A 15,781-nucleotide genomic window follows, 5' to 3' on the forward strand; every position below is an offset into this window, starting at 1 on the left:
TCCACTCTGGAGACTTACCAATGTAAAAAATCAAATTGGCGTAAGTTGTTTTTGCCATTTTACAAGATAATTTGATATTGTATGAAAATTCAATAATATTGCTTTTGAAATTTTTAACTCTCTTGTCATTTTGAAAATTCTTTAGAATTTCCTCAGTTTGGCTAGAGAGGAAAACATTGACAATTTTAAATTGTATTATTTCAATACAATTGAAATAATGCAGAATTGTTTGATGGTTAGAAAAAAAAAATGCTTTGCAGTATTTGTTCTGGTTCTTCACATTCTGAGTTCAAATCCCATTGAGACCAACTTTGCCTTTCATCCTTTCAGGGTTATAAGTACCTGTTGAGTTGTGGGGTCAATGCAACTGAAGAACTCTATCCTCCTAAAATTGCTGGCTTGTGCGAAAGTTTGAAACCATTGTTTTCTATAGTTTCAAAAACTATCTCTTTTACCTCAGGGATCTTTTGATCTGATTTTTCTACTTTGAAATTTATGTCTTTTAGAATTCAAGAAAAATTATTTAAGACATTAAGGTATAGCTCATCAAAAGGATGGTTAAATTTTAAAAATGACTAAAAAAATGGAGCTTTTTCTATAGGTAAAAAATAACAATTCTAAAATACACTTTATAAACCCTGGAAAGTGAGATAATAGTATTTTGTATTAAATGTCAACAAAAGAACAGAAATCAGTCATTCTAACTTGTAGTTTTCACAGTTGAGTAAAAAAAGAGTAAAGTTACGTTGCTGCTAAATCAATAACAAGTTCATGTCTATCAGAAATAAGTTGAATTGAGTAATGTGATAAGCAAGAACGTAATTTTAACATTCGAAATATTTTTCAATTGATAAAAAACCTTTTCCTGAACTTTACTATTAGTTCTTCCAAAATTCTAATTAGTATCATCTGCTCCAAATGCCATATATTTTTCTTTAAGTATTTTGTTATCATCCCAGCATTTCTTTATGTAATTAGCTATAGTTTCTGCCTCTTCCTTAGACAAAGTATTCAATGTAAAACCATTACTTGCTTCACTTTTTGTCTGTATAAAAAGGCAATAATTAAAGTAAAACATTTTCTGTTCTATGGCTTATCAGCTGTTAGAATTCTGTGAAAACTGTAGTTTTCTAAAATTTTAAAACTTAACAGGAAGAAGTGAAAAAATATTTTTGTGCAAAAAAATAACCTTTTTTCTTGAGCAAGAAAACTCTTTTAGCTCATTGTGAATCTGGAAAGATTTCAGTGAACAGCTTCAATAAATAATCTGTACTTAATGATTTGCTGATGTTTCACCACATGATTGGTCAGTGTTATTTCAAAGATAATTACTCAATCATGTCATATCCTGAAGATTCTATTTAAATAATAATAATAATTTTGAAGATGAAATATTTGATTGGAAGTTAGAGGTTCATTTGAATACGATCCTTGATATCTGACTTTCCCCCATGGTTAATATTTGCTTTCAAATTTTGGCACAAGATCAGCAATTTCAGGGAAGTAGCTAGGTCGATTACATTGACCCCAGTAATCAATTGGTACTTATTTTATTGACCCTGAAAAGATGAAAAAGTCAACCTCGGCAGAATTTGAGCACAATGTAAATACGGATAAAATGCCACTAAGCATTTTTCCTGCCGTGTTAATTATTCTGCCAGTCTACTGTCTTCAGTAATGAAACACTGGTATTAATGAAACACTGGCATGTTTTACATTGCACTTCATTATTTTCAATTCTTCTTTTTCAATATAGCTTCATTCTTCTTCATAAGTGCTGGTAGTAAAGTTTCTTTTAGGCATTGTTGTGAATGTATATTCATTTGTTGTAAGATAAACTGTATATTTAACATGGCAATAGTAAGTAGTATGCTAAAAATAGCAGCTGAATGACAAGATGTGATAGAGAAGCAAGAAAACTGTTTCTTTCATTAAATCTATCATTTAATGACCACTATCCAAGCTAGTTGAAAGTGGTCATTAAATGATAATGAATTTATTGGTTGATGAAGGTGTAGTTCTGCCAAAAAAATGGAAATTGTTGGTCGGATAATTTTATCCTTGGACACAGTTGCACTGTTCAAATCCTGACCTGCTGCAGGCATAATATAAACTGGGTTGAAGTGAATGTGTTCAAGACATGTGAATAGTAAGCATATACTTTAATGAAAATTGAATAAACAATATCTCAATTAAAGTGGTACTCCATAAAAGCTAAAAAGTTTTTGGGAAGCAAAAAATTATTAAAAAAAACATAAAAATTAACTGGAAAATATTAAGAAAATTTATTTTTGAAATTAAAAGACAAACAAGAAACTTTAAGATAAATCACTATCCTGGAGTATTGTTTCAGGAGAATGGGACCATTGTTTGAAAACTGGGATGAATCCTGGAAAACCAGGATGGCTGGATGCCTTATTTTCAGAGGTTTAGCAACATGTAACTGGAACTAGGGATGATTGTTTTAGCATGAAATGGTGACTATGATTTTAAAAGCAGGTTTTTGTGACAAATATTTTTGTGTGAATATCTCCCTGGGGTTTATTCCAACTCTTTTTTTTATTCATACCAAGTTATATGGGTTTTTGTAGCAGTCAGCCTCACTAGTGGGGCTGTGTAAATGATTTACAGATTCAATATTTAAAAGAATAGAGACCTTTGTGGTAGCTTGTCAATATTTTAAAAATGTAATATTTTCCCCACTCTCTAACTCAGTGATTGCTGTTGTTGGTGTTGAATACTTAATCCCATCCATACAGCACTATGGTGACTAATTGAATATTTGATGAGCATCAAGTATCATCATCATCATCGTTTAACGTCTGCTTTCCATGCTAGCATGGGTTGGACGATTTGACTGAGGACTGGTGAAACCAGATGGCTCCAATCTGATTTGGCAGAGTTTCTACAGCTGGATGCCCTTCCTAACGCCAACCACTCCAAGAATGTAGTAGGTGCTTTTGTCCCTTAGATTTAGTACTCTAGTTGTGTTGTACTTCACAGATTTAGTTAGGGGTGAGACAAAACTACTTAGTGCTACATGTGTTGGTGGTAATGATGGCATGGCTTGTCATGGTTGTGAAGTAGCAGAAAAGGTGGCCAAAATAAATAAACCACTGTTGATATTTACTAAGAGACACCATCTATAGGAAAAGCAATATTAAAATCTGTGTTAGTATATTAAATGTATGTATTACAACTTTGTGATTCTTATTTCTTTTGACTTATGGTGATCTGAAAAGTAACAGATATGCAGCTTAACTGTAAATTCTTTCTTCTATCATATTAAGTATAGTGCCATGTATATTAGGAAGAAATGTTTATAATGCCTGGTTCTAGCCATCTCTCCATTCTTTGACAGCCCCATGGACTCTCAGTTATAATTACATCACCTGCAGTATTCAGTGCAACTGCAATGTCTTGTCCACAGCGTCATTTGAATGGAGCTAGTTTCTTGGGTAAGTAACATTTTGCTACCTTTTGTTTCTTGTGAAAATGGTTGAGTGAATGGTGTATTATTATTTCAACAAGTACTGTGAGGATTATACTTTGATGATGAAATTGGAATAAGGGCAAAACATATCCATCCTTACTGGAAAATGCAAATAATATTACTTTCTAACACATACAAGATCACACATTTTGAAGATAGAGAACATAACTGATTAAACAGACCCCTACTCCACAGTACTTGGTTGGCCGTAGCTGGATTTAAACTTGGAACAGAAAAAGATGTAACTAAATATCACAGGCCATTTTTTCCAGTCTACCATTCTTGGAAATGCAAACAATATTAGCCATTGGCAACTATTGTGTTTGTTTGTTTATGTAATCTGCATAATTATCTCATTAGCTTTTTTATTGCACCCTACATCAAATATCTTAGTAATGTCTGTCAATCCATCTCATATTTATTTGTAGTTAGGTTTTTTTTTTTTTTTTGCTTTCATACATTAAATGTTAATACTAACTTAACTAAGGAATAAACAGCTGAGAGATTGGTAGTTTATATATATTGACTCTGCATAAATCTCAGAACACATGTCCCACAAACTGGAATTTATTTTAGTTTATTTCAAATTTTATAATTTTTTTTGCTGTTGGACGGGTCAAACATGTCCAGGGGAGATAATTTTATCAGAAACATTCGAGATGCTCGGTTTTTTTTTTTTTCGTTTTTGGCCAAATAAACACACACGCTATATATTTTTTCTTCACTTGTTTATTACTGTTCATATTTTATTATTTTAACTCATGTCCATTGTCCAGAAATCTTTCTTCACATATCTGTGACCTCTTCAGCGACACTTTTCGTTTTCGTGTGTATTCTTGCTCCACTTACTCCACAGAACAGAGTAAGTGGAACAAGAACACACACGGAAATGAAAAGTGTCGAGGTCACAGATATATTTCTGTAATTCTTTAAACCACAAAACATTACCACCAACCCATCCACACTACATTATATTTCTCCATTGCTTCAATATTTTGTCAGTGATGTACAAACGAAATGAATAAAATTACAATGCAAATGAGACAGCCATCTTGCTTCCACTGCGAAATGAAACCATGGATTCCTTTTCCTTTAAACCTTTACATTTTACATAATAATTTCTAGTCCCATTTCGAGGTGAAACTGCAACTTCCCTTTTGGATTCACCTTACAATTTTAAAATTTTTAAACAAATATTCATCCATGATTTACTTTTTTTTTCCTTTTTTAAACCAAAGAGTCAAACCAAATGTTTTTCCAGTTTTCACAGTTTCTAATTAAATTACGACTTACCACTTCATCTTCTCCTTTTCGTTCACATGATTCACCACCGAGGTGTGAGGTTCAACATTCACCTCCAGCCTAAGTGGGTTCAGTCTCTCACAATGTCTTTCAATTTTGCAATCTTTTAAGTTTGGGTTGTCCTATATCTCACTTTTTGTTTGTGTTTTGCATGTTTCTCTTTTTTTCTCTATATTTCTGTAATTTTTGGCTTTCTTGTGATTGTATCTGTGTGTTCATGTATTTGTGTGTCTGCATGTTCATTTGACTGTAATTCTATGTGTTTCGTCTGTGTGTCTATGTCTTTAGGTTTCCGTAATTTTGGGTTGTCTTGTTTCTGTTCGTTATTACTTGTGTGCTTTTGCATGTCTATGTGTTTGAATGTGTGCCGGTCTGAATGACTCTGTACTTGTAAGTCCTTTACTGGTAAAACTTCTCCGTTTCTCGTCATGGGTTGGGTTTCCTCTTCCATTGCTTTGCACTTCTTCAATTCCACTGTTGTTGGTGACTTCCTTCTCTCTCTTTTTCAGTCCTGGTTTAGGACGAATGATGTAATTTATCCCCAGGAGACATTGTCTCCAGTTGGCTATACGACACGATCTGTGTCCTTATATTTTTGAACAAGAGAATCCAGCTCAAAACAATATGTGTATCGTAATTTCTCTTCATCAGACTGCCATGTTATGTTGGCAAATTATCTTTACCTCAAAGTACTGTTGCTGAATATTTCTCATTGTGGGATTTTCAAATAGTAAGTTTACAAGGGGATTGTTCATCATGAGTATGCCCCACCTTGTCAGACAGTAAACAAGGAGTAACTACTGTGACGTTTGTAGGATGCTATTCGTTGGGAAAGGCCACAATTGCATGTGTCCAGTGAGTGGCAATTGCACCTGCCCATTCAGCACAGCTTGTGCAGCAGATTTTGGCTAAGCACAGCATTCCCCAGGTCTGATAGCCACTGTACTTCCCAGATCTCACGCCTTGCAACTTTCAAAAATCAAATCTCACTTAAAAGAGAGATTTCAGGACATTGAGGAAATCTAAGTGAATGCGAAGAGGCAGTTACTGATTATCCCAGAAAATGAGTTCCAAAAATGCTTCCATCAATGGAAACAGTGCTGGATTAGGTGTGTGGCTTCTGAATGGGACTACTTTGAAGGAGATTAAATGCCAAATTAGTGTGTGTGTTGTAGTTTTGTTTTTATAGCACCATTCCGTGCGGGTGACACGTAAAAGCACCCACTACACTCTCTGAGTGGTTGGCGTTAGGAAGGGCATCCAGCTGTAGAAACTCTGCCAAATCAGACTGGAGCCTGGTGTTGCCATCCGGTTTCACCAGTCCTCAGTCAAATCGTCCAACCCATGCTAGCATGGAAAGCGGACGTTAAACGATGATGATGATTCCGGATACTTGTTTATTAGACCTCATATGGTTTTTTTTGTGGCCTTCTAGATAAGAATATGCAAGATCCTAGCTCAATCCTCTTTGATTTCTTGCTGGAAAGGAATGCTGTAAATGGTCTGCACAACAGAGTGTTGCTGATTCTGAGAAAGAGAATAATCAACTCCATAACTTGGACTGATATTTTATTTATCAACTCTGGAGGAACAAAAAGCAGAATTGACTTATGCAAGCTTTCATGTTAATAGTACAAAGAGGTGGAGTAATTATCATGAAGCATTTGTCTGATGCTCTACCTATTTTGCCAATTGACTGTCCTAGTCATTATATTAGAATTATCACTTCTGAAATATTAAATTCCAGTGTGTTATCTCACATGCGTCATAACATATTTAAAGCAACAGTGACTTATATGTATGATATAACACATTCCTAATACTTAGTTTACCTTTTAGGAGTTGATATCAGCAACAAGAAAGCAAGCGATGCTGGTGCCATTCTATCAGACAAATTAAGGTCGATTTGTCAGTCATTGAAGGTTCCTAATGGTTTGAAGGCTCTCGGTTATACTGAAGAAGATATTCCTGCTATGGTTAAAGGTACTTTGCCTCAGGTAAGTTTATTTCATTTCCCATCTAAATGTATCGATTTCTAACATAAATGGAAACAAGTGAGGAGCCAAGACTATGTCTTTCTATGGGGCTATCTGATTGGCTAAACTAAATCTCCCTCACGTCATACTGTTTGACATCTTGAGTTCATATTTCATTTTAGATTCGTACCTGTCTAATTGTCATAATTTCTGTGGTTAAAAGGCAATTGCTTTGTTTGCAACCTAGTTAATTTGTGGATCAGTGGCTACCAGATAACTATAGAATTGAAATGATGTCTAATTCTATTTTCTGTAGTGATTAGTATGCTAATGCTCTGGCCTAATGCCAATATTTTCTCAGATTGCTACAATGGTCAACTGAGGCAAATGAATATAAATCTGAGCCAGTACTAAGTCTTGTCTTTTCATAAAATGTTCTTTTGTCTTAAGACTAAGATATGATTTGAAGGGAAAATGTCTGCTCTTTCCAGCAGATAGAGCAACTTCATAGGAACTTTCTCTCTAGTTTTTATTAATCGACTGTGTTGAGAAAGTACGTCAGTTTTTGTTTTGGAGTGGGTGGGATTTGTGTACTTGAATTATTTTAAAAATTCAGCATGAATTATCTCCCTTTCTTCTTTTTTTTTAGCACAGAGTCACTAAACTGTCACCATTGCAGCAGTCAGATGAAGAACTTGCAGAAACTCTCGGAGACATTATAAAAAATTCAATGACGTTATACTGAGAAAGACATTTCTGTAGTATTCTCTCTACTTCCTTGCTCAAAAAATGAATATAGAAAATTATGAATTTCCTCAGCTGTATGAACTGTGATTGTATAGAATAATAATAGTAAGATGATGATATGCTGAGAGAAAACAATAACAAATTAATATCGATTTTTAATTTCGGGAAAATAAAGTCTTTGGTTGTGAAGAAAATGTATTACTTTTATTTTAAATATTATTGCTATAGAAGTTGTTAATAGGGAAATTATATTACCAGCAGTCAAAATATTTTCATATTTTAAGCTCACCTACTACTGAAATTGAATACCAGTTGATCATTGGGTTTGATCAAATCCGTTATTTATATGTACCAAAGAAACATCATTGTTATTTAATGCCCTTTTTTCCATGCTGATTTGGGTTGGATGGTTTGATAAGAACTGTTGAGGCTGCAGGCTACATCAGGTGCCATTGTCTGTTATGGCATGGTTTTTATGGCAGGATGCCTTTCCTAACACCAATCAGTTTACAGAGTATACTGGGTGCTTTTTGTATGGCATCAGCTGTGACAGGGTTACCAAGTAACTTGCAGGACAAAAATACTCTCAGCTTGGAGGAGTGACTAATATTGAGCAGGGAAGTGGCTTTGTACCAGGTGATGAGAGATTAGAAGTATAAAGGGATAAAAGTAGGTGTCCTGCAGTAGAGTAGATACATGACTACTCCATTTGAAAAAGAAAAGAGGAGGAGTTAGAGAGTAAGATAAAGAGCAAATACTTAACTAATTAGTGGCAGAATCAGTAGACACTGGACAAAATATCTTGATGTATTTAGTTATGTCCTTTAGTGTTATGAATTTGATTTTAAATCTTGACAATGTTCGTTTAACTTTCACCAAACTCTCCCCCAAAATGTGTGGCTTTGTATCAATATTAAGAACGAGATTAGTAGGATGTGTAGACTGCCAAACAAAATTCTTTGTTTCAGTTACAGCCCTTTAGGTACTGAGTTTGAATCTTAGAAAGGTCACTTATTTTATCAACCTTAATAATTACCACTAAAGTATGACATTGTGCTAATGTCAGAAAGTTTTAAACTATGGAAGAGTGACGAGTACTAAATAACAGTTACATGTTGGATTAAAAACCTTGATGTAGTAAACCTCTTGATTATTTATGATCCTATATAACCTAAGTCCAAGTTCCCCATGAGTTGATTTTGCAGGTTGTCTCCAGAGAAAGAACCTGCAATTGAATTCTGAAGAGATGATTAACAAATAGTCCAAAATATTAATTTTATTACAATTCAAATATCTAAATGATCATTGTAGGATGTTAACTAGATGTCTTCACTCGATGTTGTCCATCATGACCCTTGTATTTATGTTTGTATTTGATACTGGAAACTACAGTTGGTCTGCCTGGGAAAGCTGTTTTACCATCATACATTGTGTCAGTGTCAGGATGAAAACGAACTGGTTCCATCTGGATGTGTAGGTTTCGAGGAAGGTCTAGTTTTGATATATCTTCGTATGATGACGTGTCTCTTATTTCTGTTTGGAAGAATTCCATAGCTTTTGTTACGTCTGTTATGAAGTTCAGTTCTGTATTGGGAATATCATGTTCAAATTCTTCAATACATTTACAAAGGAACTGAAATAAACCAAGAGACAAATTCTTTAAAATACAGTCCAACAGATGAAAACATCTATTTTAATAAATTATATTTATATTGTTTGCTTTGGGTGAACAGTTTACACTGAGCTTTGTTTGAAAGATATTTTCTTCAAGGATTATTTAGTGTAAAAGTTTTTATATGCTTCTTTTTTAATCAACAAAAGGCTTCACAATATTTAAACACAGACCATTATCTTGGGGTCAAAAGTAAACATCACCCTCAGACATTTTTAATAATATATTTTTGTCAATCTTCATTTTGATCAATTTATTAGTAGTTCATTACAGCCACCTTTTCAATAGCAAACAATATATTCATCCACATTTATGAAACTTTTGAAAATGTAAAACAGATTTTTAAAAAATAGAAACAGAAGTAAAATTAACAACTAAACAGATAGTTATAAAATAGTCAAAATTTGTTGAGATCCTAAGGTAAAAAGAGAAGGGTCATCTTTAAACATTTTTATAACAACAATTCATTCATTGCTAGTGTTGCAAGTCAAAATGAAATTGTAGATATTGGTCAATTTTAGGATGATGAAATGTGGGAGAGGTATGACACAAAAGAAAATACTCCTTGAATTGATATAGAAAGGGTAAGTTAGAAGGTGACAGTCTATCAAAAAACAAAAAACAAAAAAAAATGTGGAAGGGACTTCCATATGTCCTTGAAAGAGGATTTGGAGAAAGCTCTGGCAGCATGTGCCTTGATTTGAAAACCAAGAATGAGGTAAGCAGACAGGAAAAGCTGTGATGCCACAAATCTGTCCACAGACTAGAGCTACAGTACGTGAGAAAAAAGAAACAAAGGTTATGGCTAGAGATATTAGTAGAGAGACTGTCATCCTTAGCTTATCACCATAATGATCCAGTATGAAGAGGTGGTCTGTAACAATACATGGTCTGGTGGGATCTGCATAGACCTCCAAGTCCTGATGACCCTTCAAAAACAAGGCTATAATTAAAGCTGTACTTCATTTGAGGGATTTGAGAGTGGGTCAGTTAGACTGGTAGTGCAAGGTAGAAAGTTATAACATGTAGCAGTAAAGGTTGCTTGAGGCTTTCTACTCAGAGAAAATGGAAAAGAACAAAAAAGAGCAGTGGCCAGTAACAACAGCTTGCCACAGAGGTGATGGCTGCTACTATAACTCTGAGAACAACCTGACTGGAAGCAAAGGAAATGACCTTATCTTCAGGGCCACCAGCACCTGGGGCTGATGATGTGAAAGGGCACTGAGAACCTGAGGGCATCTCCTTCTCTAGCAAAGAACTAGCCAGCAGCTACAAAATGTAGTACCATTCCACCATCTGATGATGAGGAGAAGAAGGTAAAATGGAAGAAATCAAGGACAAGTAAATGAGCTCTGACTAAAGGCAAGTAAGAGTGGGAAGTCTTTCATGAAGCTGTAACAAATCCTTGATCTGCTTGAAATTCAGTCCTTAGAATTACCAACAATAAACTAATGTAAGGTTTCTCAAACTGAGTTTTGCAGAACTCCAGGGTTCTTTGAAAAAAACTCTGGGGTCCCACAACATAGGTGTCTATAACTAAAAATTTATTTCATAACAAAACAGTGTTTGTCATTTTCAAAAGATGAAAATAAATTATGGTTTTTATATGAATTCTTTCTCTGAAACAAAAGTTGCTTCATGTATTAAAATTGCTGACTTTGTACTAAAATTAGAAACCATTATTAATATTGGTTTCAAATTTTGGCAAAAAGCTAGCAATTTTGGGATAGAAGGGGTAAATTGATTACATTGACCCCAATACTTAATTGGTACTTATTTTATTGACCCTGCAAGAATGAAAAGCAAAATCGACCCCAGTATTTGAATTCAGAATGTAAAGATGAACAAAATGCCACTAAGCATTTTATCTGGTATACTAATGATGCTACCAACTTGCCACCCGAGAAACAGTTATCATTATTATGAATTATTTAAAGTAGTGAGGTAGTAAAATCATTAGTGTCTGAAAAAAATACCTTGCGGTATTTGTTTCAACTCTTTACATTCTGAGTTCAAATTCTGCCAAGGTCAACTTTACCTTTCCTCCTTTAAGGATCAAAATAAACTATCAGACAAGTACTGGGGGGTCAATGGTATTGACAAACTGGCCTTGTGCCTAAATCAGAAACCATTATAATTATTAACTTGTGGTATTTGTTCTGGCTCTTTACAATTTGAATTCAAATCTCACTGAAAGTAACTTTACTTTTCATCTTTTTGGGGTTAATAAAATAAAGTAACAGTCAAAATACTGGGGTCAACATAATCAACCATTTTCTCCCATTATTTTCATTAGTATGACAAACAGACAGAAATAGTAGGTGATGGACTAAATGCCTTGCTTTTACAATATGTAGTATCACACCCCTACTCTAACTGTAGGGCTGGTTTTGTAATTTGCTTCTACATATCTAATGAAATAAGTACCAGTCATATATGAGGGTTGATTGAATTAAACCTATCTTTGTGGTCTGTGCTGCAGATTGAAATCAGTATTTAGTCATATCTTCGTATGTTCTGAGTTGAAATTCAATCAATGTTAACTTTGCTTTTCATCCTCCTGGAGTTGATAAATATGAGTCAAATATTCTTTCTGCTATAAGTAAAATGCTTGAAATATAGGAGAAGATGACTAGATGACTACATTGACCCCAGTGCTCAAATGGTACTTTTTTATTGACCCCAAAAGGATGAAAAACAATGTCAACCTTGGTGACATTTGAATTCAGAACATGAAGTAGAAAAAGATGCTGCTATGCATTTTATCTGGCATATGCTAATGATTCTGTCAGCTCACCACTTAAATACCATTAAGTACTATTTAACTAAATTAAATTACTAATTACTATTTAATTAATTACTAACTGTATCCTTCCTCACAAAATTGTACTGCATTCAGAAATCATCATCATAATTTTCATTTTACAATATTTCATCCTGTTATGGATGATAAGTGTTTTTTTTTTTTGCTTGGCAAATGTTCTTGAATAAAGAAACAAGCAACTCTTTACAGCTAAATCATCAATGTAACAAACAGATTGGATGTAAACATCATGTTATTCTTTCAAGTAGTTAAAACAATAAACACAAACGAGTGAACATACCTTAAATTTAAGAAGGCGATCATCCAAAGTTATTTTCTTCCAGTCTGATACCTTGCCAAAAATATCTGTAGCAATCTGTTCCATTTTATGTCCCACATTTGATGGTGGTTTATAGCTTTCCACTGTACGAACTGACCTATGGATGAAGATTAAAAAGCAAAAGCTAAGATGTCAGAGTTTCCGAATGACATGGAGATAACATGAGAATTCAGTAGGTTCTTATGTTAGTCATTACAGCTAATCAAATAGAAGAGTACAGCTTTAAATTGACTTTTCCACACTGTTATGTAATATTTACAGAAGCTGTCCTTTAATACAGTTTTGTTTGCAGCAAAGTATGCTCTATTGGATGCATAATCTTAGTACACATGAACAACATGGTACTGATGAACTGAGAGGTAAATTAGGCTTAAATGCAAGAAAGAAAACTATGTTTGTATAGACACATGACATGTGTGGAGAATAACAAATGGGTAAAGAAGTGCTAGGGTATCCAAGTAGAAAGAAATTGTGGAAGAGGAGGATATGGGCAGAAATAGTAAAAGTTGATTGATCTTAGAATGTTGAACCTCACACAAAAGCTGGCAAACAAAGTCATGCAGTAGACGAAAAATCAATGATGAAATACAAGTGTGCCACTATGAGTTGTCCACAAACTATAAAGTCTACCTTAATGTAAGATAATTGCTACAACAGTGTGAACAAAAGCAAACGAAGTGGTTGGATTAGATATCAGAATGGGTCTGCAGATGAGATGACACAAAACGAAGATGAGAAGTGATATAATGTAAAGCAAGTAGACAGTACACAGAAGAGATAATTTATCAACCAAGTTAGTCATAAACATCATCATTTAACACCAGTTTTCCATGCTGGCATGGGTTGGATGGTTTTATTAGGAGCTGGTCAGCTGGAGAGCCGTTCAGGTTCCATATCTGTTTTGGCATGGTTTCTACAGCTAGATGACCTTCCTAACATCAACTGCTTTACAGAGTGTACTGGGTGTTTTTATGTGGCACCAGCACCCACAAGCCTTCAAGGTTAGGAATGCTCAGCTGGAGCGGGATGCAGGAGACATCCTGTACGCGAGGACAACCACACATTTACTTAGCTTTACTCAAGCACAACAAACTGCCAGGAGTCTTGGTCCCCTGTCATCCCCTCTGTGAGTCCCAACGTCCATAGATCCTTTCTCACCACTTTGTCTTACATCTTCCTGGGTTTACTGCTTCCACATGTTCCCTCTACAATTTGAGATTGGCACCTCTTGATGCAGCTGTTTTCATTCATATGCATTACATGGCTGTACCAGCTCAGTCTTCTCACTTACACATTACATCTGATGCCTAGTATACCCAGTTTTTCTCTCAAATTGTATATGCATACTGACATTTTCCATCCAGTGGAGCATACTGGCTTCATTTCTTTCAACCCTTTGCATATCCTCAGTAATCACAGTTCATGTCTCACTGCTATGTAGAATAGCTGTTTGTACACAGGCATCATACAATCTGCCTTTCACTCTGAGGAAGAGGCCCTTCATTACTAGTAGCTCTCTGAACTTTGCTCAGCCTGTACTTATTGTAGCAGCTATGCTTTCAGAACAACCTCCCCAACTACTAACTTGGTCACCTAAGTAATTATTCTTTATCTGAAGAGTTTCCAATAGGAATTTCTTTACATGTCTATCTAACATGTAAATCTTTGTGATTCTTATTAACAAATGAAGCAAGTGTAATGGAGAATAAATAATACTAAAAGATTTCCATTTTCCTATTTTATCATAAATTAACTCTGCAATTGGTTTTTCCATAATTCTCAATTTTAATCTGTATTTTGACTCACATACATCACCAACTATGGATACATATTGATTGTAATATTGGAATAAGTAGATGTGCTTCAAGCGGAAACAGCTAGGATTTATTGTATTTTCTGACATACATGTTGAATTTTCAGACCAAAATTTAGAGCCAAAAAGAGTAGGTTGATTTATAGACATGACTTTGGAGAACCACAAATTTCATGGGAAATGCAACAAGATTTGGAAAGATAGTAATGATGTTTGAATCATCATCATTTAACGTCCGTCTTCCATGCTAGCATGGGTGGGACATGTTTACACTATATACTATGTCAACTTGTATGCTAGGAAATAAGAAGGTAGTGCATGATATGAGGGAGATTTGGATACTATTTCTAACAGGACAAGTGATTACAAACCACAAGCTCCCACAAATTAGCTGTCATAGTCATTGTTTTGTCCCTGATCATTCGTTTGGGCAGACCTATGGCCAATATATCTTTTTGTATATCAAAGACTACATTGCCCAAAATATTTTTCCTTCTGATAATGACAAAATGCAATTTTAGAGATTTAGCAGCTATTTCTTTCAGGTTCAGTGACCACATAGAGGCCCCTTCACTGGAAACAAAAATAGAAAAACGAAATATATTTATTGGGCTAGTGATAAATCAAACAACTTACGTTCTTTTTTTCAAGGAAGAATAACGATCTCTTGTAGATGGACCATCTTGTATAGGATTAAAAGATCTCTCATCACTTTCATCTTTCTTGGCATTTTTACGGAAGAAAGCAGTTCTTAATGGAATCTACAACAAAGAAATTTTTCTGTAAATCTTAATTTCTATGCTTTATTTGGCATAAAATAATATTGTAAAAATAGCAGGGAAATTGAAAAATTTCTGTCCTTTGACATGAATTGAACCACAGATCCTCTGCTGACTATCAGGATACCATATGTGTTCTAATGGTTTATACTTCTCTTTTACTTCAAGTGAATTGTGATGTGTGTATCGAAACTATATATGACAAGAATGATTAAAAAAGTGGCTTTTTCAAAAATAATAACACTTTAACATGAAACAACTGTTCAGTTTCAAACACAATAATCAGACCAAATCATTTGCCAAACAAGAGAAAATAAAGAACGATACTAATTCTCTAAGTAATTCTCATTTATTGACTTTCCTCATTATTACCATTTTAACGTCCACTTTTTTATGTTTGCATGGGCTAGATGGAATTTGTTGTGGCAGGTTTTCTATAGTCGAATACCCTTTTTGTTACCAACCCTCATCTATTTTGAAGCAAGTAATATTTCCCCAAGGCCAGACATGTTTACCTGGAAGATTGGAAATAAATGATACTGCTTGATGCTGGTTTACAATTCCCATACGATGTCAACACACACACACACACACAACTTTCAATTTCCATCTACCAAATCCACTCACAAGCCTTTGGTCTGCCCAGGGCTACAGTAGTAGACACTTGCCAAGAATACCATGTTTTTTGGTTGTTTCAGGAAATAAGTTGACTCGTAAAGTCATATATGTACAGGTCTATTATAAAGGAACCCTCACAAAGATACTTTAAGGAACCAGTGACCACTTCGAGATGTAAGAAATCATGGAATACTTTTATTTGTATTGTAGTAGACACACACACACACACACACACACA

At 34.5% G+C, this 15,781-nt stretch overlaps 2 protein-coding genes across 2 annotated transcripts in view; one reads left to right on the forward strand and one right to left on the reverse strand.

Moving 5' to 3' along the window:
* Window positions 1–7,712, forward strand: part of LOC106876888 (hydroxyacid-oxoacid transhydrogenase, mitochondrial-like) — a 50,839-nt gene extending 43,127 nt beyond the window's left edge. Inside the window, exons 12-14 of the mRNA XM_014925631.2 lie at window positions 3,362–3,458; window positions 6,635–6,792; window positions 7,421–7,712. Of these exons, the coding sequence (XP_014781117.1) occupies window positions 3,362–3,458; window positions 6,635–6,792; window positions 7,421–7,516 (351 nt within the window). The 3' untranslated portion in view covers window positions 7,517–7,712. The remainder of the gene's footprint in view (window positions 1–3,361; window positions 3,459–6,634; window positions 6,793–7,420) is intronic.
* Window positions 7,713–8,779: 1,067 nt separating this feature from the next.
* LOC106876889 (uncharacterized) overlaps window positions 8,780–15,781 on the reverse strand; it is an 8,380-nt gene continuing 1,378 nt past the window's right edge. The window contains exons 2-4 of the mRNA XM_014925632.2: window positions 14,783–14,907; window positions 12,295–12,430; window positions 8,780–9,151 (exon numbers count right to left, since the gene is read on the reverse strand). Of these exons, the coding sequence (XP_014781118.1) occupies window positions 8,834–9,151; window positions 12,295–12,430; window positions 14,783–14,907 (579 nt within the window). The 3' untranslated portion in view covers window positions 8,780–8,833. The remainder of the gene's footprint in view (window positions 9,152–12,294; window positions 12,431–14,782; window positions 14,908–15,781) is intronic.

This window comes from Octopus bimaculoides, chromosome 4, assembly GCF_001194135.2.
Source record: "Octopus bimaculoides isolate UCB-OBI-ISO-001 chromosome 4, ASM119413v2, whole genome shotgun sequence".
Classification (NCBI taxonomy): domain Eukaryota; kingdom Metazoa; phylum Mollusca; class Cephalopoda; order Octopoda; family Octopodidae; genus Octopus; species Octopus bimaculoides.